The sequence below is a fragment of the Corythoichthys intestinalis genome, chromosome 2 (assembly GCF_030265065.1).
Source record: "Corythoichthys intestinalis isolate RoL2023-P3 chromosome 2, ASM3026506v1, whole genome shotgun sequence".
NCBI lineage: Eukaryota > Metazoa > Chordata > Actinopteri > Syngnathiformes > Syngnathidae > Corythoichthys > Corythoichthys intestinalis.
This window is the reverse complement of record NC_080396.1, coordinates 64,461,158-64,488,246: the sequence shown is the minus strand read 5'-3', so window position 1 is coordinate 64,488,246 and position 27,089 is coordinate 64,461,158. Positions and strand designations below refer to the sequence as shown.

Sequence of the window (27,089 nt, the reverse complement as noted above, 5' to 3'; positions counted from 1 at the left end):
CATTTTTCACAAACAGCTTTATATCATTTGGAATGGTCACCTGATGATTTTTTTATCCTATTCTGAGCTCCACTGTGTTTCAAAGCACAAATATACTCAGGTATCCCCAGGAACTCCACTGCATATCAGCATTTATCAAACGCTTTATTTTACAGACACAAACGCTTTATTTTGCAGACATATTGGCTGTGGCCACTCATGGGTTTTGCCATTAAGGAAATACAGTAGAGTTGCCTTTCAAAGGAGTGTTTCCAGATGTTGAGTTCAACGTGTTCAATTTGGATTTATGGCGACACATTTGTGACCTGCCATAGCAAATGAGTCTGAGATTGCACAGAGAGATTACGAGATAATACGCAAAGATATTTCACTGCGTAAAAATTTTCCTCATTAAATGTTCTATAAACGCCTCTTTTATCGATTCAAAGTTCATTCATTCATTCATCTTCCATGCCGCTTGTCCTCACTATCAATAAGTCAAAAAATCGCCAAAATCATCCTTTACAAAACGCTGCCACAATATTGGAAATAATCTCAAAAGTATTTGCTCATTAGATTTTGCTAATTCAATAACTTGTACTCATTTTAATAATTCAAGGTCGTTATCTTAGCGACACGGTGGCCGAGTGGTTAGCTCCTACATGTCACAGTTCTGAAATCAGGGGTCCCTGTGGAATTTGCATGTTCTCCCCGTGCCTGCGTTGGTTTTTTTCGGCTATTCCGGTATCCTCAATATCCTATAAACATGCATGGTAGGCTGATTAAACATTCGAAAATTGTACCTAGGTATGAAAATGAATGAATGAATGAAATGAATGAAAGGTCATTATTAGTAAAATTAGGCAAGGACTGCTTATTTTCCAAAAACCCTAGCAAAAATTAGCTTCTGCCCGAACATACTCACTGTTAAATTATCTTTCGACTTCCAAATATACCATCCTGTGATTGGTCTGTTCTTCATGCGCATTGCTCGTGGATCTTCATGTGATGTAATGCACTTTGAATTGCCTTGTGTTGAATTGTGCTATACAAATAAATTTGCCTTGGAAATTTTTTGGGATTTTGGGTCCATAAATGGAAAACACGCTTTGGGAGACTTTTCCATAAACACGGACTCTGCTATGAAATCTTAAGGTAAAAAATTTGGAGCGAGATGATTAATATGTCATTTGGATGGCTGAGACTGTTTTATTTATTTATTTTTTATTTTAATTTTTTATTTTATTTTTTTTTTAATTATCGATCGACTAAAATTTCAAGTTTTGTGAAGTGGGTCACTCATTTTGCTGTACCGGGTTACATTCACGACAAGTGTGACAGTTTTAAATCAGTCTGTTTAAGTTGTTTTCAAATGTCATGAACATATAAAGTTTTTTAAAATAAAGTGTTTAAAGTCTGTAATTTGTCGACAATGCAGTTCAACATTCAGTAAAAGCGCATAAGGTTAAAATTCCGTGGTAATAAATATGAAAGCCTTACAAACCAGCCTTAGTGCAGTAAATCTTATATGTTGGAGCCCTTTATGAAAAATATTCTTTTTTTCTGTTTTTGTCAGTTTGTCCTTATGGAAATGACATAAACACATAACCCTAACTACATCACATCTTACATCACGTTAATGTAGTTAATGTGTCAACATGTTGCCTACAGTAATATTTAAGTTTGAACTATTCCTACACAGTCCTGATATTTGCATTGTAAGAATTCTGTATATGTATATTTAATTCCAGTGTTAGGAAGTTGTCATTTTGACATGTATGCTTAGCCCTTAAAGCCCTAAATACAAAATTTGTACATGAGTTCAACTCAGACTGTTTGTTTTGTTGTTTGTCCCCCCCCCCCAGTATCAACAACAAACTGCAGCAGCCAGAAGCTGCATCAGGTGTGTTGGAGTATGCCATGAAACATTTTGGTGAGCTGGTAAGTATCTTCCTGTATTTATCATACAGTTTACCAATGACTTATTTACTCATTTGCTGCCATTGACTGAAAAAGATTATTAAAGATTATTTTTTATCTGCGAGCTCTGGTAATGAATGATCACTAGTATAGTTTCTCAGTCATCCAGGTTACGATGATCTGTAAAGCTTTAATCATTATTACATTTTATTATTTGTTGAATACATTTAACCTTTCTTCCAAAACATGTCGATGTGGAGTTTCCCTATTTTTGCTTTCTGTTTGTTCATCAAACGGTTTAGAGTAATGAGTTATGCACAGGGGTGAAAGTGGCTAGAATTTCTTGCCGGAACTCCCTTGGCTCCAGCGCCCCCGTGACCTTCGTGAGCTTAAGCGGCTCAGAAAATGAATGAATGAATTAATAGGTTTCATACATGCATCACTGGAACAAGGCATAAATGAGAAACTGATTTCCATTCAAAGTAGTATTTCTTCACTGATTTACAAAATTCCATATAAAACACAATCCAATTTTTTTATATTTCCTGAAATTTAAAAGCAAAATCTCAATTTTAACTATTCAAGAACATAGGATATAATTTAAAATTGAAGATAATATACTGTAAACACTGGCGTTTAAAAAAAAAAAAAATTATAATAAAGATATAAGTAAAATATTTTTTTTTTTAAAAAGTGCAAATGACTTATATTATGCACAGTGAAATGGAATATATTTTGAAGACAAAGTGAACATAGACTTTTTTTAATCATAAGGAAATAAATAAGTAGCCTTACATAAATGAACAAAAATAAGTGCACATTAACATGGAAGGTGTTCTGAACCACCCAAATAAAATAAAATAATACAAAACAAACTTAATCAACTCTTTCCTTTCTCTGAAGTATCTAATCAATTTTCCGTTGCATTGCACCTTTAATTCAACAAGCTTTTTTTGTAGAGGATGGATCTTAAGCCCGAACTCAACCCGATCGAACCTGAATTTCGGGCCCAAAATGTCAATTATTTTCATTCGGGTTGGGCCGGACTTCTCTTTCGCTTTAAAAATGTTTTTTTTTCAATAAATATATATGTATCTATGTATACTAAAACGATGTATGGATGTTAAACTAAGGAATATAAAAAAAATGAACGTGGGGCATGGAAAGGCTTCAAATTGATTGTTGAAGATGCTATACAGAAACCTGTGTCTGCTTCGCTGGATATAAACGAATGTGACACTTTGCTCTCATACGAGAAATATATTTAACAAACTTTTCCAGCGTTATTTTGTTGTATAAATGCATTTATAATGATCATAAAAATATAAAGACTATTTCACCATTGAGAAAACTTGCGTTTTTTCTGCCAACTTGAAGAGATTAAAATAAATGTCAAATGCACTGTGGGCCTGATAGAATAGACACACAATTGTAAAAGATATAAATGTTTATTGTTTAACTGGGAGAATTCGTTACAAAAGACAGGCTTTAATTTATTATCTTTATGGACAGGCATCGTCACAAATGTGATCACACAAAACGCAACCACGCATCGGATCCCCGCATTTCCTCCTCCTTCTGAGTCCTAACAAATAAAACATAAAATTTCGGGGTATTTTTTCAGGTTGGGGCTTGCAAATCAAGTTAATTGAACGGGCCGGGTTGGGCTTTAACAGCCTCAGGCCGGGCTGGATTTTTTGGCCCGATCTAACCCCTACTTGTCAGATGCAGAGAGACGCTGGGAAGAACTACATAGAGTAAATAAATGAATAATAAATATAGGTGGAAACGGATGATGCTACACAAGCTCTTTATTATGCTTGTTGTTGTGTAAGTAAATCTGACGTTAGTAGATTGTTCTTATAGGAGATGCGTGCGTGGCAGAGTGGCAGGGTTTTTTTCAAACATGGGGTTTTGACAGTTGCCGTCATATTTTCGGGATCAAAGCATCAATTTCCAGAACAGCGTTCCGCCTGAAAACATCATCCCGGTACGCCGTTTCGCCTCGTTCTGGCTCACTTTCACCCCTGGTTATGCATTAGAAAAACTAAGCATCTATTGTACAGACACATAGGGTTTACGTAGCCTTATGGACCAGAATCAAGGTTCATTTACTTCTTGATAAAAAGGAACATTCCTTTAAGGAAAACAATGTCTAAATTTTTCTATAGGGAGGGCTCATTGATTTGAAAGAGGTGCAGAGGAACCCATAAATGTGTGGAGCTGGTATGTGTAAAACTGAACCACACAAAGCTGGTGACTGTTTATTTAATGTTATATGACTAATAAATAACTTAACCCTCCCAGCCACTTGTTTTATCAAAATCAAACTAAAAAGTACACATTCTGAGTTAAGGGGTTTTCAAGCGGCTGGATTTTGAGCCCCAAAATGGCCTCTATTTTGTTTTATGTTTATATTTATGTTTTATATTTATATATATACACTCACCGGCCACTTTATTAGGTACACCATGCTAGTAACGGGTTGGATCCCTTTTGCCTTCAGAACTGCCTCAATTTTTCGTGGCATACCTGTAGATTCAACAAAGTGCTGGAAGCATTCCTCAGAGAGTTTGGTCCATATTGACATTATGGCATCACACAGTTGGTGCAGATTTGTCGGCTGCACATCCATGATGTGAATCTCCCGTTCCACCACATCCCAAAGATGCTCTATTGGATTGAGATCTGGTGACTGTGGAGGCCATTTGAGTACAGTGAACTCATTGTCATGTTCAAGAAACCAGGCTGAGATGATTCCAGCTTTATGACATGGCGCATTATCCTGCTGAAAGTAGCCATCAGAAGTTGGGTACATTGTGGTCATAAAGGGATGGACATGGTCAGCAACAATACTCAGGTAGGCTGTGGCATTCCAACAATGCTCAATTGGCACCAAGGGGCCCAAAGAGTGCCAAGAAAATATTCCTCATACCATTACACCTCCACCACCAGCCTGAACCGTTGATACAAGGCAGGATGGATCCATGGTTTCATGTTGTTGACGCCAAATTCTGACTCTACCATCCGAATGTCGCAGCAGAAATCGAGACACATCAGATCAGGCAACGTTTTTCCAATCTTCTATTGTCCAATTTCGATGAGCTTGTGCAAATTGTAGCCTCAGTTTCCTGTTCTTAGCTGAAAGGAGTAGCACCCGGCGTGGTCTTCTGCTGCTGTAGCCCATCTGCCTCAAAGTTCGACGTACTGTGCGTTCAGAGATGTTCTTCAGTGCCTACCTTGGTTGTAACGGGTGGTTATTTGAGTGACTGTTGCCTTTCTATCAGCTCGAACCAGTCTGGCCATTCTCCTCTGGCCTCTGGCATCAACAAGGCATTTCCGCCCACAGAACTGCCGCTCACTGGATAATTTTTCTTTTTCGGACCATTCTCTGTAAACCCTAGAGATGGTTGTGCGTGAAAATCGCAGTAGATCAGCAGTTTCTGAAATACTCAGACCAGCCCTTCTGGCAGCAACAACCATGCCACGTTCAAAGTCACTCAAATCACCTTTCTTCCCCATACTGATGCTTGATGCTCGGTTTGAACTGCAGGAGATTGTCTTAAACCATGTCTACATGCCTAAATGCACTGAGTTGCCGCCATGTGATTGGCTGATTAGAAATTAAGTGTTAACGAGCAGTTGGACAGGTGTACCTAATAAAGTGGCCGGTGAGTGTATATATTATATATAATGATAAAATTAAAAATAAGACAAATAAATAAAATAAAATAATAATTTCAGTTATTTCCACCTAATTGTTTTCACAACTACAGTAAGTGGTTATTAGTAAATAGGATACATTTTAATGACAATGGAGTGCTCTTAACGGACAATAAGACACAAGCTTTGTGACTATAGCAAGCACCCATAAGAAAACATTTGCGTCCAAAAATTGTAAATGTTGGGCCGATTTTTTTGATATGTGAGTGTTGATCGGTGCTGTTTTCAGACGTGAGGCAAGCGCCATAAGAAAACTGTAATCTAAAATATTGATACCCGCCTTGTGATATTTTTAGCAGTTGACTTGTGTGTGTAAACAGATATATACGTACATGTGTGTATACATATAAGTGTATAATTTGTTTCTTGAATAAGCAATGGTAAAGTGCCAATAAGCCTTTTACGTGAGTTCAACCGCCCAAAAAGAAAAACGAACTATAGAATGTTAAATTGCATTTTTTTCTTTCGTGGTATTGAATTTCAGACACTTGGCAGTGGATTAGGTAATTCCTGTTGTCACCCTTACCTTATTACACCATCATTCACTCTCATGATAAAATATAACCTTAATGAACTCTTTAATGTGTGGTCTCGTGTCTGCATACACCTCTTTAGGGGGTGTCCTTGGTCATTCCAGCTGCATACCCGCAGAACACCATGTTCTCAAAAACTAACATGTGGCAAACCCATTTACTTCTCTGACTTCTTTTACCGGGGGAGGAAAAAAAGTTTTTTCCCAGTTGAACAGACTTAAATTTAATTAAAAAATGCACACTTTAGCAAATTAATCTTGACTCAATTTACAGAAAACACATGCACATTGCATCATGTTGCACCTTTTTTTTCTTGGAACATACTAAATGGATCTGTTCATATTGTAGCTTTGGAGAGTTACCCGGGCAACAGTGATGGGGTAAAACCATTTAAACTGCATTGGTTCAAGGAAAGTGAATATTAAAGAGACAGGCAACACTTTTATCATGTGCATCCCTGGGCAAATAATCAATGCCAATGAATTGGGAAAACAACCCACAGAATTAAATTTTTCTGATGTGTTATCGTAGAGAAAAACATGCATTAAGGTCAGTATTTCCAGGAAGTAGCAGCGTCACATGGGGACAGACATTTTGTTATTACTGATACTATTTTAATCAGTCAAATACAAGTATACCAGTCTCCAGATTACCTCCACTTCCTTTTGATGTCAGTAATACTCATTGTCCCATGCACCTTCGTTCGAGTCTATCAATGTTAATGTGTGTGGGTATAAGTGACATCACAGTCATCACAACAATAGCTGCGCTCATAAGATGTGATGTTTTTGTGTTTCAACATTTTCTTCATTGTCAATCCAAGAAATGTTCATATAAAACACAATAAAATGCCTAATTAGAATTTTAGCTGCAGTGAAACAATATTGTTTGATCATTAATATGTTTTAACCAACCTCTTAAAAAGATACTCAAGATTGCAACATTGGCAAAGAAGCCTTTAATTTAAGTAATTCACTGCCAGCCTTATTCAGAATAGCAAACTACAGACTTCCGTCTGTTTTTGAGGATTTTGATGGATCTTTTAAGTCCCACAGAATGTTGTGTATGATGATGATTTTAATATGATGAGATTATTTTCGGTTCCAGTACTGTTAAACTGCTATGTAACGTGCTAGTGAGATTGTACCTGGTTTGAATTCTTGTATGTCCTATGAATAATGCCTTAGAAAATGAATTAAGGTTGTTATTGCCTTACTTTTGTAATGTGTTGGTCGCAATAATTGAGCTTTGCCTGATTACTTTTTGATCAGGAAATCCAAGCCACCTGGTATGAGAAACTCCATGAGTGGGAGGATGCCCTGGTGGCATATGACAAGAAGATTGACATGAACAAAGAGGATCCAGAGCTCATCCTGGGCAGAATGCGCTGCTTAGAGGCCCTGGGAGAATGGTAAGTTATCAGCATTTTTTTTTTATTTTTTTTTTTTTATGAGTTTGTTAATATGGGTGGAATCTAGAGTTGTCCGATATTGATATCGGATAATATATACAGTGGGGAAAACAAGTATTTGAAACACTGCCAATTTTGCTGGTTTTCCCACTTGCAAAGCATGTAGAGGCCTGTAATTTGTATTATAAGTTGTCTTCAACTGTGAGGGACGGAATCTAATACAAAAAAAAAAAAAAAAAACAGAAAATCACGTTGTATGATTTTTGAATAATAAATTTGCATTTAATTGCATGAAATAAGTATTTGATACATCACAAAAATCAAACTTAATATTTGGTATTATTTGCTATTACAGATACCAAACGTTTCCTGTAGTCCTTGACAAGGTTTGCATACACTGCAGCAGGGATTTTGGCCCACTCCTCCATGCAGATCTTCTCCAGAGCCTTCAGGTTTCGGGGCTGCTGCCGGGCAACACGGACTTTCAGCTCCCTCCATAGATTTTCTATCGGGTTCAGATCTGGTGACTGGCTAGGCCACTCCAGGACCTTAAGATGCTTCTTACGGAGCCACTCTTTAGTTGCTTTGGCTGTGTGCTTTGGGTCGTTGTCATGCTGGAAGACGCAGCCACGACTCATCTTCAGGGCTCTCACTGAAGGAAGGAGGTTGTCAGCCAAGATCTGGCGATACATAGTCGCATCCATCCTCCCCTCAATACGGTGCAGTCGTCCTGTACCCTTGGCAGAGAAGCAGCCCCAAAAAAGGATGTTTCCTCCTCCATGTTTCACGGTTGGGATGGTGTTCTTGGGGTTGTACTTATCCTTCTTTTTCCTCCAACACGACGAGCCGAGTTTAGACCAAAAAGTTCAATTTTGGTCTCATCCGACCACATGACCTTCTCCCATTGCTCCTCTGGATCATCCAGATGGTCAGTGGCAGACTTCAGACGTGTCTGGACATGCACTGGCTTCAGCAGCGGGACTTTGCGTGCGCTGTAGGATTTTAATCCATGATGGCGTAAAGCCTGAGTTATACTCCCGCGTTGCGGTGACGGCGCAGCGACTACGGCATCATTCGACATTCGATAGTTCTGTGGTGAGGGAACGCGTTGCTCTGTTATTCACCGCCAAGCCACTAGAGGGATGTGGCGTTATGTTTGTACAGTTTTGGGGCATGCTTGTTAACTTCCGCTAGTCAGAGAAAAAATAAACAATGCAAGATTGAACTCTTGAAAGTAAATATTTTGCTCATCAACACTGAATAAATATTGAACATACAAATGTTGAGGGGCAGGCGACGCAGAAGACGGTTTCGAGGCGGTCTGGCCGACTTTTGATGCCGCACAGAGAGTTTGACTCGGGTGGAGAGAGCTAGCTGTGGCGGCTAGCTTCAAACTGGCGTCGAGCACTGCGTTCAAGGTCTGCAAAGCCCTCCAGCCTGATTTATTGGGAGCCTTGATTTTAACGTTATCATAAAAAGCACCGAGGCACTCTCAATCAGTGATGATGTATCGTGTGTGAACTGTCTGTTTTTGAAAATTAAAGATCAAAACAACTCTTTTGACACCAAATCTGTGCTTTATTCTTCATATACATGAAGTGTGACACTTAAATAAGTCACAGACTCACAGCAAACATATGTACACAATAAATGATGAAGTGCACCAACCAAAAATACGACATAAAGTGATAAAAAGCTGGCAGTTTTTGGCCGATTGGGTCACAGCTTCGTATGGCCACTCGATTCCGAACACACGTCTCGGTGGTTCTTCCATTTAAAAAAATTTTTTTTTCAATCGCTGACCTTGCCATTTGGCAATCACAATAATGTCCTGACGAGACTTGCTCTTCGATGATACTCCCGTCGGCTTGGTCCATTTTTGCGTGTAGAAAATAATGTTTGATTCTATTCTACAATCGCGGTGATTTCGCGCTAAACCGGAAACAACAGTCTGAGTGGACCAATCACAGTCCGTTTTCGCCACGTCATACACGTCTACGCGACACGAAGGTTAGAAAATTTGAGAGGCGCGCGTCAGGCTACGGCGCAGGGACGAAACTCGGGTCTTCCTTGAGGCGCAGGTCTGACACGAAAGTATAACTCGGCCTTAATGTGTTTCCGATGGTTTTCTTCGAGACTGTGGTTCCAGCTCTCTTCAGGTCTTTGACCAGGTCCTGCCGTGTAGTTCTGGGCTGATCCCTCACCTTCCTCATGATCAGTGATGCCCCACGAGGTGAGATCTTGCATGGAGCCCCAGAACGAGGCAGATTGACCGTCAACTTGAACTTCTTCTATTTTCTAATAATCGCTCCAACAGTTGTTACCTTCTCACCAAGCTGCTTGCTTATTTTCCCGTAGCCCATCCCAGCCTTGTGCAGGTCTATTATTTTATCCCTGATGTCCTTACACAGCTCTTTGGTCTTGGCCATTGTGGAGAGGTTGGAGTTTGTTTGTTTGAGCATGTGAACAGGTGTCTTTTATACAGGTAACAAGTTCAAACAGGTGCAGTTATTTCCGGTAATGAGTGGAGAACAGGAGGGGTTCTTAAAAAAGAACTAAGAGCCGAAATATTTACTAGTTGGTAATTGAAATACTTATTTCATGCAGTTAAATACAAATTTATTATTTAAAAATTATACAATGTGATTTTCTGGATTTTTGTATTAGATTCCGTCCCTCACAGTTGAAGAGAACTTATGATACAAATTACAGACCTCTACATGGCTTGCAAGTGGGAAAACCAGCAAAATCGCCAGTGTATCAAATACTTGTTCTCTCCACTGTATATTATATATGTAACACTGTTTTTTCATGATCGGTTTTGGGCCAATATGCATATGGCAATGTGGTCGTGTCCACGTATTGCCTGCCTGTGTTTCTGGTGTTTTGTCACCCCCTGCTGGTGCATAGGTGTAATTAGTTTTGATAAGTTCCAGCACTTTCTGCTGAGGTCATCATATGTCGCCATGAGCTCAATGCGAATGTAGGGAGCTTAATGGATGAACTAACATCTGCATCCAATGTACTGTGGCCGTTCCTGCCACCTCACCACGTTGTTTGTGCCTGATACAAGAATTGCTTGTAAGTCACATTCTTCCTTTGTTTTATATTCATGAGCGTTGTATGGTGAATTTCATTTTGTTTGCATTTGTGGTAAAATATGGTAACATTATTTCATCGCTTACAAGCTGTACTACCAGTTGCTATTCAAATTTACACGTGGTGTATACTTGGCTTTATTTTGTGACTTTATTTCATATTTTTGAAACAATGTTTTGTTGTTTCAGTTTTTCATAAAGTGTCAGTACTCGTCAAGAGAAAGATGACCACAGTAAAGGCAATTCAACTTAACTACAGTGTAGAATTTCTCTTTAGAACTGGATTTGTTTGCTATCTGTCGATTTGTGTACCCACACACACATTGAGGATAGAATAAGTGCCTTATTGGCACTTTGCAATTTAACTTGCACTTGATCCAAAAAACTGTTGTTTGCGCTATTTTGATTTCAACAATAAATATAGTGGTGCAATATAGGCTCTTTTTCCCATAACTTCAGTTGAAGTTGTTCTCTTATTTTTCATAGAATGTTTATTTGGACAAGAAGTTGTTACATTGATCATTATTAAAGCATCCAGTGGGGCATCACAATACAATTAGCCATAGTATGTTAAGTCCACGACAGCATATATTGGTATCGGTTTGATATCGGTATCAAATTTTTTGAGTTGGACAATATCGGGATATTCGTTATTGGTTAAAACGTGATTATCGGACAACTGTAGTTGAAACATCAATATACCTGTCATCTCTGCTTAGGCAGCTTTTTCCAAAGCTGTCCTGATGAAGTTCCTTTTGATGGGGGCGAAAGCATTGAAAAAAAAATTCTTTTAGTTGACTGAAGTAATCCAATCCGGAAACAATGAAAAGACAGTCAATTCTGGTAGAGGTGCAGCCATTCTACTGAAAGTGCACCACAGCGACAGCTACCCTTCAAATGGCATTCTTAGGGAAAAAGACAGTAATTTCAATGAGAACCCAATGCTGTATGTGGATAGTCACAGAAATTTTGACTTTAAGCAGATGACCATCTGCTTATGTAACTGTCTTGTGTTATTGTTGTCAATCATGCCATTTGGTAAATGGTGTTTTTTGCAGCAGGAAATGTTTAAGCTGAAGTTTGCTTTGTGTGTGTGTGAACCTGTAAAGGTTTAAGATTATATAATACTTGTCAGACTCATAAGTCAATGAATATCAGATTTTTGAGAACACATACAGTGGGGAGAACAAGTATTTGATACACTGCCAATGGGAAAACCCATTGGCAGTGTATCAAATACTTGTTCTCCCCACTGTAGTTATCTGTTAGGTCAAGGGATTCTGGTCAGATCCTCAGTGTGCTAATCCAAAATTGTTGTGCCAGAATTTAAAAGTCTTCTAGCTTTTGTCTTGCTAGCCTCACTTAATGTAATCAATGATCAGCAAAACTAAACCGCCATCGTTTTCAACAATATTTATTTGCAAACCTATATGAATAGGATAATAGCAACCTGTGAATAATTGTTTCTACAATACCCCTTTCAAATCACCAACATTGACATGCCCAGCTAGGTTGTCTGTGATTTCAGAGCCATGAAATTGACTAACACCCCCCACCCCTCAAAATGACAGCCTTTCAAGAAAAAGAATGCCCTCTTATTTAAGTTTCCATGTTGCACACTTACATCAACGCAACAGTACCCCAAAATCATGTTAAATCACTAGTTCAATATTTTTAAAAGTCACTACTTTATCGGATTAACATACTGTCAGACAATATGACACCGGCAGCCAGTAGTCCTTATTACAAACAAGTTTCTGTCATACGATGCGAGTGACCATGCAAATTGCTTCTGGCGAACCCCCGTCTTGCATCAGCTTCCTAAACCATTAGCACTTCAATAGCATGGCAATTAGTTTAATATGTACAGTGCCCTCCATAATTACTGGCACCCCTGAAAAAGATGCGTTTTTTTAGCTTCTAACATATATATTTTTTTAATTCAAATAATATGGGACCTTAATGGAAAAAAAGACAAAAATCCAACCTTGAATACAAGTGCATTCATTCAGTGGGGGAAAAATCCCACATAAAGAGAAAATTCATGATGCCATGCACCCTAACAAAGTTCCCAGGGCCTTTGGAAGCGAAACAGCCCCACAGCATCACTGACCCACCCCCATACTTCACAGTGGGTATGAGGTGCTTTTCAGCATGCGCATCTTTCGTGGCACGCCAGACCCACTTAGAGTGTTTGTTGCCAAAAAGCTCAATCTTGGTCTCACACAAAAATACACACGGTCCCAGGCTTCAACTGGGACCGTGTGCTTTGGTCAGATGAGACCAAGGGTGCATGGCATCATGAATGCTTTGAAATACCAGGACATTTTAAATCAAAATCTGTTGCCCTCTGCTCGAAAGCTAAAGATGGGTCGTCACTGGGTCTTTCAGCAAGACAGTGACCCTAAACATATGGCCAAATCTAAACAGAAATGGTTCACCAGACACAAAATCAAGCTCCTCCCATGGCCATCTCAGTCCCCAGACCTTGTTTTGTTGGCAAAAGGGGGTTGTACAAAGTATTAACACCAGGGGTGCAAATAATTGTGACACACATTATTTGATGTCAAATACTTTTTTCTTTATGTGGGATTTTTTCCCCACTGAATGAATGCACTTGTATTCAAGGTTGGATTTTTCTCTTTTTTTCCATTAAGGTCCCATATTATTTGAATTAAAAAATATATTAGAAGCTAAAAAACACATCTTTTTCAGGGGTGCCAGTAATTATGGAGGGCACTGTATGTATGATAGGTGTTATTGAAACAGTACAAAATAGCAGGTAAAACCTACTCAATTTTTTTTATAAATCCCTCAATCACAAAGGAGGCTAAAGGGCTTCACAGGCCACCAGTTGACAGAAAACAACATTTCCATATTTTAAATCCCAATTGGGCAAGGAAAATCTCAAAACTCTATGCAGGATGACCAAAAAGAAATTCATGAAGTGACCACAGATTAGGGTATCCCAGGTGTCCATCTAACAGGATTAGGTGCCACAGGTTGACTCTCGGGAGATTCACCTATCAAGAGGATGTGTGTTTGGTCCATGCAGGACACTACAGGCGAATGACCATCCTAGTTAACAATCAGTGTGTGTCTGAATTTTCGACTTGAAACATTTACAATTCAGTGTGAAATAAGGGAAAGGTGTTGCAATACTAACCACATTTGTCAACAACAACAAAAAAAATCCTGCATGTCATGTGAAACCACATTACAACGGAGTAGGTTATTGTTTGGTATGAGGTCAAAATGTTTTGGGGAAAATTTTGTGATAATATTGAGAATGCGTTTAACAAACTACCCACTGCACAAATTGAATTCCATCAGTCTCAACTAGGGTTGGGCATCGAGCATCGGGCATCGATGGGACCCGGTTCTAACACTCAGATGCTCCCGGAACCGTTCGAATTTTTTATTTTTGGATTCCATGTGTCGATGCCCTGACCGGCAAGCGGAAAAAAATTGCTGCCGAAAACCACGAATAATAAGCCACAAGAAGCGCGTGTTTGTGCATTGCAACTTGATTACAACTTTCCAAAAAAAAAAAAAAAAAAAAAAACAGCTCAGTGCAACATTTGCAACACAACTATATCATACAAAGGTGGCTGCACGACTAATTATGCACAACCAGCTTCCTAGAATACAACTGCCAAGCGCATATCTAGCTGAGTGCTATATATTTGATGCGCTGCACCGTCAGAACCAAGTAAAGTAAAACAATACATAACGTATGTATTCTGCTGTCACAGCGACCCGACCCCAGATTAAGCAGTAGATGATGGATGGATAGATGGATGAAATAGTACAAGAATAAATCGTATTATTACGTCGGGCTATGTTCGATATCACATGTATTATAGAAATAGATGCGAAATTACAGACTCTGCAGTGTTAGAACATGTAAAGAGAACTAGATGCGAAATGACAAACTCGCTGGCGTTAGTAAACAGCCGCCATCTTAAAGCAGTAGACGTCTCAGTTAAAATCAACAGTATTAAAAGCATTTTTGTTTTAGAATCTTTTGTATTACTTATTTAAAAAGAAGCTAATTAAAAGCATTCGATTACTTTTTTAATGAACTCGTAGCAGTGAAAACATAGCATCACATCACATAGCATCCTAGCCAGATGCTCTCATTTCTTCTTCTCCACATTATACGTACACACTCCTACAGCGCCACTCCCTGGCCTAACTGGTGTTGTCACAACATAAACATTGCATGTGTCTGTAAACACAACAGAATCGGTTTTACAAATAATGAAACCATATTATTTTCTCTCATCTACATCAAATTATAATCAGTAGAATAATTTATACAAATGCTTTGTCGTAGTTCCTAGTAAGGTACACGCATGGCAAAAGAATATGAGTAAATGTTTTCTCCGTGAGCTTTTGAAAAATAAACATCTTCGTGAAAGTGCACTCCTGTGGAAAGAAACCTCATCACATTCAAGTTCAAAGACGGATATTTATATACAAGTTAAAAACAGCCCTGTGAAAAGTTCATATAATTCATAAATTTCATATTAATTGTATTAATAATAAATAACAATAAAAACAATAAATAATAAAATAATACATTTTTAATTCATATAATTTAAAAAATCAAGAAGGTAAGACCTAGATATAAATAAAATTTAAATAAAATAAACAAAATAATTTTTTTGACCCTGGCTTTTTTGACCCCGCTTCTTAAAAGAATCGGAATCGAGAATCGTTCGGAACCGGTATCTAACCATGGAATCGGAACTGGAATTGTTCAATTTCAAACGATGCACAACCCTGCAGAGTGGGCCTTTAGATCTCACGGAAGATTTTTTGGGGTAGTGATTTTCCAAATTTTATGACCTTCCAGACATTAGGAATGTATAAGTACCACTATCATTTTACTGTACATGTACACTTGCAGCCCATGCTGATTTTTCTGTTTTTTTAGGGGCCAGTTACACCAGCAATGCTGTGAGGAGTGGACTCTTGTCAGTGAAGAAACCCAGGCCAAGATGGCTCGCATGGCTGCCGCGGCCGCTTGGGGACTAGGTAACTTGGATACATTAATCATATCCAAATACACTATAGCAAATATTAGCTAATGAGGAGCAGTTCTTTTATATTATAGGTATGCATTTAGCGCGGCAGTGACTTTGGAAAATGAGTGACAGAACGATGCGATAGGTGGCAAGGGAATTTTAAACAATCCTTCCTCACATAAAGTGGAAGTGGCCAGTCACAATATTTATATAATACAATCCATTATAGTGGAGGATAGACATGCGCCACGGTCAAAGAGCATCTCTTGAGACTTGTGGTCTTTGGCTTTGCCTTGAACCAGCAAAGCTGTTTATATGAAGACTATCTTTATCGTATGTCATTTACAAGTCATATTGTCCTCTATTTGATCTGCATGTGTTATATAATTCATAAATTATATGTATATAATGGTTAGCTAGGGTGGATAGATCATCACAGCCTTGAACACCTCTTTTTATACTTGATTGTTTTTCCATCAGGACACTGGGACAGCATGGAGGAATACACATGCATGATACCAAGAGACACACATGATGGTGCTTTCTACAGGGCAGTGCTAGCCCTGCATCAGGACCTGTTCTCATTGGCCCAGCAGGTGTGTTACATCATCATATTTGAAATACACCCACTTGAGTGAACTTTTACCCCCCCATTGACTGTACAGTACATTAAGGCTACATTTATAGAAAACATAAAGACATCCCATGGGAATACTTTATAGCCTTCTATTTTCTGGAATCTTCATTCGTCTTTCGAGCAATCCATTAAAACTTAACCTCACTGGATAAACTAGTATGAGGAAACAAAAATATCTATGCATATTCCAGACTCGTTCAAATTCCTGCGTCGCCTCACTATATTCACAAAGGTTTTTATTATTGTTATTTTTTAATAATGTGATACCTGGATGGTGTTGAAATGTTATATAAGTTGTCTTTGAAGTATATATAATAATGTTCCTTCCTATAATGGGGATGGTTTTCAGTAGCTTCCCGATGGTTAAAATAAATGTACTCTTGTTTGCCACGCAATACGGTATAAGGAAAATTCTTGGCTGAAACCAAAAACGGAACATGGGATAACCAAGTCCGTAGATATCAGCAGTATCTCAGGGGACTTACATAACACGTTTGGTAAGAATGGGAATGGTGCTTCCTTTAATTATTCAAGTTGACAATCAAGCAAAAGATCTTTACACCTTCCAAGCGATGCACACTCTTTAAAGCAGTCGTCCCCAAATGCAGAACCAGCAAGGCATTTGGTAATGATGGCCCATGGTTTAAGTCATGATGTGGCTGCCTACAACACAGCGTCTCAGATAACGTGGTTGGCGTCAGGACGCCGTAAAGCTCTACTCCTCCGCAAGTGTGTGAAAATATATCACAGAGAAAAATGAGACTGATAAACCAATAATGATAAAATCTCAAATGAAATAGAAACGCTGAAACTGAGAAATGCTTTTGTTTGGTGGAGCTTGGTTCTGATGTCTTGTCTTACGCCTCACTATATGGAACATAAGATGAGACTTAACGGTCGCCTCGTTCTTGTAATTGTAATTAATTACAACAACTACATTTATAGTAAATCTGACTTGAATATTACTTAATAATTGTGGGGATATTTTGCAAGTCAAAGCTCGCCACATGTAATATTCACTGTTTTTCCGTCAATTTTTTTCAGCTTACCGCACATGACCGATTCTCACCGCGCCAACTTCAAAACATTCCAAAAACTCATGATTTCACCCCTAACATTTTCAGTAACGGCAAAAACGTGTTTTTCGGCAAATAATAGACCCATTCATTTCCAATAGCAAAAACATTTACATTTTCACATTTCAAAAAATATCTCGTCCTTCCAATGGGCTCTCACCACCTGTGGGAGGGGCCAAAGGGGTCGGGTGCGCAGAGAGTTGGGCGGCAGCCAAAGGCAGGGGCCTTGGCGGTCCAACCCCCAGCTGCAGAAGCTAACTCTTGGGACATGGAATGTCACCTCTCTGGCAGGGAAGGAGCCTGAGCTGGTGGGTGAGGCAGAGAAATTCCGACTAGATATAGTCGGACTCTCCTCCACACACAGCTTGGGTTCTGGTACCAATCCTCTCGAGAGGGGTTGGACTCTCTTCCACTCTGGAGTTGCCCACGGTGAGAGGCGCCGAGCAGGTGTGGGCATACTTATTGCCCCCCGGCTTGGTGCCTGTACGTTGGGGTTTACCCCGGTAGACGAGAGGGTAGCCTCCCTCCGCCTTCGGGTGAGGGGTCGGGTTTTGACTGTTGTTTGCGCTTATGCACCGAACAGCATCTCAGAATACCCACCCTTTTTGGAGTCCTTGGAGGGTGTGCTGGAGAGCGCCCCCTCTGGGGACTCCTTCGTTCTACTGGGGGACTTCAACGCTCACGTGGGCAATGACAGTGAGACCTGGAGGGGCGTGATTGGGAGGAACGGCCCCCCCGATCAGAACCCGAGTGGTGTTCTGTTATTGGACTTCTGTGCTCGTCACGGTTTGTCCATAACGAACACCATGTTCAAACATAGGGGTGTCCATATGTGCACTTGGCACCAGGACACCCTAGGCCGCAGTTCAATGATCGACTTTGTAATCGTGTCATCGGACTTGCGGCCACATGTTTTGGACACTCGGGTGAAGAGAGGGGCGGAGCTGTCAACTGATCACCACCTGGTGGTGTGTTGGCTCCGATGGCGGGGGAAGTTGCTGGCCAGACCTGGCAGGCCCAAACGTATTGTGAGAATCTGCTGGGAACGTCTGGCGGAATCCCCTGTCAGAAAGAGTTTCAACACCCACCTCCGGCAGAACTTCTCCCTTGTCCCGGGGGAGGTGGGGGACATTGAGTCCGAGTGGGCCATGTTCCGCACCTCCATTGTTGAGGCGGCCGATCGGAGCTGTGGCCGTAAGGTGGTTGGTGCCTGTCGTGGCGGCAATCCCCGAACCCGCTGGTGGACACCAGTGGTAAGGGATGCCGTCAAGCTGAAGAAGGAGGCCTATCAGGCCTTTTTGGCCTGTGGGACTCCGGAGGCAGCTGACAGGTACCGGCTGGCCAAGCGGACTGTGGCTTCGGCGGTCGCTGAGGCAAAAACTCGGACATGGGGCGAGGCCATGGAAAACGACTTCCGGACGGCTTTGAGGAAATTTTGGTCCACCATCCGGCGTCTGAGGAGAGGAAAGCAGTGCACCATTAACACTGTGTATAGTGAAGATGGTGTACTGCTGACCTCGACTCAGGACGTTGTGAGTCGGTGGGGAGAATACTTCGAAGCCCTCCTCAATTCCACCGACACGCCTTCCTTTGAGGAAGCAGGGTCTGGGGACTCTGAGGTGGGCCCTTCGATCTCTGGGGTGGAAGTCACTGAGGCGGTTGGTAAGCTCCTCGGTGGCAAGGCCCCGGGGGTAGATGAGATCCGCCCGGAGTTCCTAAAGGCTCTGGATGTTGTAGGGCTGTCATGGCTGACACGCCTCTACAACATCGCGTGGACATCGGGGACAGTGCCTCTGGATTGGCAGACCGGGGTGGTGGTCCCTCTTTTCAAAAAGGGGGACCGGAGGGTGTGTTCTAATTATAGAGGGATCACACTCCTCAACCTCCCCAGTAAAGTCTATTCAGGGATGCTGGAGAGGAGGGTCCGTCGGGAAGTCGAATCTCGGATTCAGGAGGAGCAGTGTGGTTTTCGTCCCGGCCGTGGAACAGTGGACCAGCTCTACACCCTCGGCAGGGTCCTCGAGGGTGCATGGGAGTTCGCCCAACCAGTCTACATGTGTTTTGTGGATTTGGAGAAGGCGTTCGACCGTGTGCCTAGGGGAGTCCTGTGGAGGGTGCTCCGGGAGTACGGGGTACCGAGCTGTACGACCGGTGTCAGAGTCTGGTCCGCATTGCCAGCAGTAAGTCGAATTCGTTCCCAGTGAGGATTGGACTCCGCCAAGGCTGCCCTTTATCACCGATTCTGTTCATAATTTTTATGGACAGAATTTCTAGGCGCAGCCGAAGTGTTGAGGGTGTCCGGTTTGGTGGCCTCAGCATTTCATCTCTGCTGTTTGCAGATGATGTGGTGCTGTTGGCTTCATCAAGCCGTGACCTCCAACTCTCATTGGGGCGGTTCGCAGCCGAGTGTGAAGCGGTTGGGATGAAGATCAGCACCTCCAAATCCGAGACCATGGTCCTCAGCTGGAAAAGGGTGGCATGCCCTCTCCGGGTCGGGGAGGAGATCCTGCCCCAAGTGGAGGAGTTCAAGTATCTTGGGGTCTTGTTCACGAGTGAGGGTAGGAGGGAGCGGGAGATTGACAGGCGGATCGGTGCAGCGTCTGCAGTGATGCGGACTGTGCACCGGTCCGTTGTGGTGAAGAAGGAGCTGAGCCAAAAGGCGAAGCTCTCGATTTACCGGTCGATCTACGTTCCTACCCTCACCTATGGTCACAATGTGATGGTCGTGAACGAAAGAACAAGATCCCGGATACAAGCGGCCGAAATGAGTTTCCTCTGCAGGGTGTCCGGGCTCTCCCTTAGAGATAGGGTGAGAAGCTCGGTCATCCGGGAGGGGCTTGGTGTCGAGCCGCTACTCCTCCGCGTTGAGAGGAGCCAGTTGAGGTGGCTCGGGCATCTAGTTCGAATGCCTCCTGGACGCCTCCCTGGAGAGGTGTTCCGGGCATTTCCCACCGGCGGGAGGCCCCGGGGTCGACCCAGGACACGCTGGAGAGACTATGTCGCTCGGCTGGCCTGGGAACGCCTTGGAATCCCGCTGGAGGAGCTGGCTGAAGTGGCTGGGGAGAGGGAAGTCTGGGCTTCCCTGCTAAAGCTGCTGCCCCCGTGACCCGACCCGGACTAAGCGGAAGATAATGGATGGATGGATGGATCTCGTCCTATATTTTTGTATCCAATTTACATAACTTAGAAAAGTTGTGTGCTGTTTTTGCTAAAAAAGGTACCACCAGGTTCCACCAGCATTTGACAAAAAACATCCCCATTTAATTCCAATGGCCTCATGCATTTCCAATGGGGTAAAAACGAACCGATAACGACATGAAGTGACCCAAAAAAACCCTAAGAGCTACAGGAAGCGACCCAAAAATGCTCTGAAAAGTGAAATGTGAGGAGCGAAGGAGGCTGACTAATGATATAGGTAACGTTAACGAGGGTTTGCCCAGTTTTTTCTTTTTTCATAATTACTTTTTTATTTATTTTATTTACAGCTGACGATGTGAGCACACAGAGAACCAGGGCCAAATGTGCGGTTGAAAACCCAAATGCTTTTGTGTGAACAAATGTTGCTGCGTTTCACAATACAGTGCTACCTCAACATATGATCGCTTCGGCACACAATCTTTTCGACATCCGACGTAAAATTTGACATGCCATTTGTTTCTACATCCGACGACATGCTCGAAATACGACGATGTCGCAATTTCTTTGTTTTGCCGGAAGACGGACGCACGGCTGACTTTCTTGTGAGAGAAATCAACACTGGATCCAGAAAGGTTAGTGCAGGTGGGGGGGGGACGCTTACCATTGAAATGAAGATGTGAATGATAGCAAAATATAAGCTTTGTATGTACATCTATGAACTAGGTCGACAATAGGGCCGTAGAATGTCGATCTCGACCGGCAGTCCGCCTCTGTTCGCCAGTCTTGATAAGTTAAGGTGACAATTCCTATTGTGGTAACATCGCCAAAGAAATCGCCTGCTTTATCAGGTTTCTAATCATTTATTCTATCAACTCGCTTAGTGTCCGCTGCTGACACCAGGATCGAAACAGAAAGTAAAATAGCGCTCTCTAGCTCACTGTCACGTCAACGACACGTCATGTCAGACTTTTTCAGGTACAGCAAAAAGTCTGCCACATTAGAACCCGATTCGTTACATTATTACAGGTATTATTATTATTATTATTATTATTATTATTATTATTATTGCTATCATTATATTATTGTTCTGATTTGTATTCATAATTTATTTGTTTTGCTCTTTGTAATTGCTATTTGCAATAGTAACAGCAGTATTTATCAGGGATTTAGTATAGGTTTTTGGGCTGTGGAATGAATTAATGGAATTATAATGTATTCTTATGGGAAAATCCTGCTCAACATACGACCATTTCGACTTACAAACAAGGTCCTGGAGCGAATTTACTTCATATGTAGAGGTACCACTGTATTTACTCACTTGGAAAATGATATGGTTCTATGTATGTATGTATTGTAAATTCTTGAACGTGCAGCCTTTTGGCCAAGAAATCTATTTCCTTGGAGCAAAATCCCCTATGCAAATTAGATGAACTCATTGGAAAATGTTGCCAAGACTTCCACTGAATGTAAGCTTTAGCATTGACATTAGTAAACACCTGTTCCTCCAGTTTCCTGGGATTCATCCACCACGTCCCCTTTTTACTACAAAACCCCAAAGACTTACTCTCTGTGCCCCCTGTCCTTCCTCACCTAACCCCCTTAAAGGCAGAGATTAGATCCAGGTGTGGCGTATAGGACACGGCGTCAGATGAATGGGGAATGCGGAGTTCTTACTCTTACTGACACCAGTCCACTCAAAAAGAGTAATGGTCAATGAAAAGCAGATGGAGCAAGGGGGAAAGCTGAAATGTCAACATGAGCTCAGTCTATTCTTTCGGATGTTGTTCTTAATCCTCACACTTAAGGTCTTTTGATTTCATATGGACTGGTTCTTTTGCCACTCAAGTGCTATGAAAATCCCAGAATGCATCTGTATCTGTAATTACTTTGAGGAGGTGGCTTTTTTGAATTGTTTGTTTAACCCTCGTATCATAGCCACAGCAATTTTAGGGAAGCAGTCTTCTAAAACATTACTGATAATATAACATTACTGATAATATAAGATTTTGTTATGTTGCACGGGGTGGCTTGTCTCAAACCACTCATATGGCAATCCACATACCTTGCTTTAATGACATGCAGTAGTCGTATCTGGGGAACTATGTAAGTGCATATAAGCACAATGATTAGGGAATAGAATCGATTGGGTCACCGTATTATTGTTTCTACTAAAGCCAGACACTGTATTTATCAGGAGTCGTCTGGGCTCAGTGTAGTGCTAAACAAAACTGTAACTGAGGCCGTGAAGAAACAGCCTTTCTTTCACTTCCTCACCATTGCCCTCCCACAATCCCTCTTCTTGTTTCGCATGCCTGCACAGGTGTTCTGGCATGCTAACGTTCCTCTTCCTCCCTGTGAAAAATATTTGTTGGTAGTAGGATACAAACAGCTGTTTGCTCTGGCCTGCGAGAACGTCCGCCATCATTCTTTTTACCCTTTTGTCTATTAACAGTTTACTCAGACTTGACATTTACATGCATTAAATTAGTATTGATATAAAGAATGGGGCTCTGGGGATGACTGTATTCCGAAAACTATATATTTTGAGAAAACGAATTTAAAAACATGCCTATTTTTGATGATCCTCTATATTTTTATCTCACTAAGTAACTAGTCAGCAGGATCTAGCATATTTTTTTCCCTTTGCCTCAGAATGTCTAATCGGTATTAGGATCCACACGGCATTGGCTGCCTTTATGCCCTGTCTTTCTATATATTATATTCTCTGGTTGTCTTACGTCTCTGATCGTCCTTGGGGCCAATTAAGTTGCTATTTTTGTGTAGCATCGCAAATGCTACTCAGTGACAGCCAACAAACACTTGTTACTTTTTTCATTAATAAAAAATCTTAATTCTATAATTTATTTACACTTCCCCCTTACTAAAGTTGTTTTTTTACAACAGAAAAGGTAACAACAGTGGCAGTCAGATACCATTTGAATTTTTTTCAGGTCATTCACAGTCAGACAGAAGCAGCATGGCAAAACGCCACGCAAAAAAATAAGTACAAATATCAAAATGGCTTACCTCTTCGTCTTCTGTAGGACCACGGCCCCCAACAAAATGTTTACTGCATATGAAATGTGAATGGATTTACCTTGCTGGTGTCAAACTGTTCTTTTGGACATCCGCGCAAGTTGATCCATTCTTCACATTTTGTCCTCCGAGTTTTTGGCTTCGGGAAATGTATGGAGAAAACATTCTTCATATGTTGTAATGTCTAGAGTCGTTTCTGCAGGTTCCATAGCAGCAGTGTTTACTCAGCATGTTGTTTTTGAAAGAGTACCGGTGTAGGTTCACTATCCTCTTCCCCTCACTATCCACTCGCTCTTGCTATATGATTGGCCGAAGAGTCGAAATGCTTTCCCGTGAAATGCCTGTTTAAAAATGTTCCCGTTGTTACTTCTTGCGTTCGCTTAAAAGTGCCCATTTAAAAAGGAAAAGCCATGGATGATACTACACACAGAGCGTATTATTAACAAATGTTAAAGTTGTATAATCATATAGCGAAAATAAGGAACGTCACCGACAAGCGCAGGTCCCCGCGAGTGGATAGTGAGGGGAATAGGATAGTGCGCCTACACCGGCAGAAAACAAGCAGTAATAACATGGATTGTATGCGAGGGCGTGTCCATGTTGACCCACTTCCAGGTTACGATGGCGACGTCATGGTCTATAAATAACATTCGTGCGGTACGCTATTTAGTGCTGCTGAATTGTTGAGTTGTATCTTGAGTTTTCACACTTCCATCAGTCATCTGAATTTTAGGATTGGACGCCTTCACTCCATCAGTGTTCAGTCAGTGCAATGGCCACTTCCTCATTTATATTAATGTGGCCTATTTATACCACTCCAGCATGCAATTACCCATTATGCTATGCCCAGATAGATACAGTAATATTGATATTATATAGCAGTGGTTGGAACTCAGATCTGCTGTGCATATTTCTTATAAGTAATACAGTTGATTTTAACACTGAGAAGGTAATGTTTGTCATTTTACTACTACTACTACTTTCCTGCATTCACTGGGCTTAGAATAGAAGAGAAGAGAAGAGAATAGAATAGCCCTTTATTGGCATTATACGGCTGTACAATAAAATTGTGGAGCATCTCCCTTTACAGTGCAGGACAAGTTAGTCACATCTGTTTGATTTATGCCTTGCAAATAAAGATGCAGTAAACTAATGAGCCTTATTCTGCTATCCCTGCTTTTGTGAAATATTTTGGAACAGGCTTTATTCCAATACCAAGTTTTCTTTATATGACGATTATTTAAATAGAATTAAGACAATTGGATGGTGAAACTGTCTGAATTAATTCAGAAGCTGATTCATAGATAGACGTCAGGTATGCTTCACTGTTCAGTGACGCTGCATATCCAGTATTACATAAGATGTTTTTCTATTTAGGATTCTTGTTACAAACCAAAAGGGTACATTTTTTTCTACGTGAGATCATTGTTGTCATCATCCAGTGTATAATTAAATTATATTTGTTTTGCAGTGCATTGACAAAGCAAGAGACCTACTTGATGCTGAGCTGACAGCCATGGCTGGAGAGAGTTACAGTCGAGCCTATGGGGTATGTTGTCTAAGGCATGTTATATTTGTTGTAGGGCTGCAGCTATCGAATATTTTAGTAATCGAGTAATCGACTGAAAATTCTATCGATTAATCGAGTAATCGGATAAAACTAATATATTTTTAGGTGAAGAGCAATTATACATATACATGAGAAAACAAAACATTTCATCTAATCTTGAACCATTTTCAGTCAATCAATGTCTTTATTTTCGATGTATATTGTTGAAAACAGCCAACAATTGCATCTCAGGTGTAACTAGAATTAAAAAAAAAAAAAAAAAAAGACATTCACTGTTTTCACTCAAAAAACTTTTAGATCTTATTAATATATATATATATCTTACCTAAAAATGCCGTTACGCTTGATAACACACATCACTTAAAAGTTAGGATTTTTTCCCCACGTGTTTCAATTGAATTTCTCTTTGTGTCAAGCCATTTTTAAGTTCTAGTTAAGTTTTAAGTTAGTCTAAACTGTAAGTCCTGATAGGATTTTGAGTTTTTGCAGTGTTCAAAATAAATGTATGATACAGGCTGTATTGGAGCACATTAGGGACCAGTGCTACTTGGTGCTTTATCCAGCAATGACTACTGAGCTAAAATTGATAGTTAGCATGATTAAGTTCTTATTTTACACCCTCATCACTCCACAATGCTATGTTATGTTAAAGCCTGTATGTAAGACACGTTAGCCACGCATCGACAGTGGTCATAATTAATTGAAACCTAGCCCTCCGCAGGGCTAACGTTCCGTGAGCTAGTAACGTTAATCTTATTTATTAGCGCTTAGCGCTCTTTATTAGCGCTTAGCGCTGTACTGCTTTAAGATGGCGGCTGTTTACAAACGCTGCCCAGACGCGGCCGACTCTGTCATTTCGCATCTAGTTCAACATACATGTGATCTCTATGAGACGCGCCAGACGCTGCCTGTTACCAATGTAGCATTGTGCGGGCTAGTATTTAGCAACGTCGGCGTCGTTTGTGGCGGCTGTCGGCTGCGGTAAGTTTTTTTTTTTTTCCCCCCTTCTTCCTCTCCGCACGTGACAGCGCGTTGTCCCGCATTAAAAGTAGTCCTAGCAAAACGTGATGCTTAGAGCTGTCAAAATAAACGATTACTCGAGGTGAATAAAATTACTCGGATCAGTTTTTAAACTCGAGTTACTCGAGTTGCTCGAGTACTCGTTTCAGCTTTAATTTGTTGTAAATTATTACAAACTTTTTTAAAAACTATTGAATTGGTCTGACTAGTGTTTGAAAGGTTTAAACAAAAAAACTAAACAATTACCATCCACTTCTTGAGAAATACCTTTTTTTTTTTTAAGTAGTTGCCTGTAGTCTTACAGTCAGAAATCAGAACCATATTTATGTTAGAAACACACATGAAATTTGTCTCCAATTTTTACTTCAGAACAAAGGAAATACTATTAATAAATAAATAATTTACTGATACTGAATTAGATTCATTCATTCAACTCTTAACTGGACAAGTTTAGGCAATGGCAACCAGACAATGTACAGTGCTGCTCAAAAGTTTGTGAACCCCCTCAACATTTTGGAATTTTCTATTATTTCAACCTGATTTCCTAATCAATCAATTCAGTAGTTTTTTTTTGTTTTTTTTAACAGTTGTGTTGTCGAGACTAAATTAAAAAGAGTTTTCATCAACTGATGTAGGTGCAAAATTGAACTGTTTGGTCACAACCAAAACCGCCATGTCTGGCGAAAAGTCAACACTGCATACCACCAAAAGAACCTTCTCCCAACAGTGAAGCATGGAGGTGGGAATGTCAAGATCTGGGCTTGCTTTTCATCCTCAGGACCTGGACAACTCCACATAGTCCAGGGAATCATGAATTCTGAGGAATATTGTCAAATCCTAGAACATAACCTGACGCCATCTGTTTTGAAGTTAAAGCTTGGCAGAAGGTGGATCATGCAACATGATAATGATCCA

At 40.7% G+C, this 27,089-nt stretch overlaps 1 protein-coding gene across 1 annotated transcript in view; it reads left to right on the top strand.

Annotated features, from left to right (window-relative positions):
* Positions 1-27,089, top strand: part of mtor (mechanistic target of rapamycin kinase) — a 133,577-nt gene that overhangs the window by 65,102 nt on the left and 41,386 nt on the right. Inside the window, exons 29-33 of the mRNA XM_057824272.1 lie at positions 1,845-1,920; positions 7,427-7,566; positions 15,607-15,707; positions 16,178-16,293; positions 25,056-25,133. Of these exons, the coding sequence (XP_057680255.1) occupies positions 1,845-1,920; positions 7,427-7,566; positions 15,607-15,707; positions 16,178-16,293; positions 25,056-25,133 (511 nt within the window). The remainder of the gene's footprint in view (positions 1-1,844; positions 1,921-7,426; positions 7,567-15,606; positions 15,708-16,177; positions 16,294-25,055; positions 25,134-27,089) is intronic.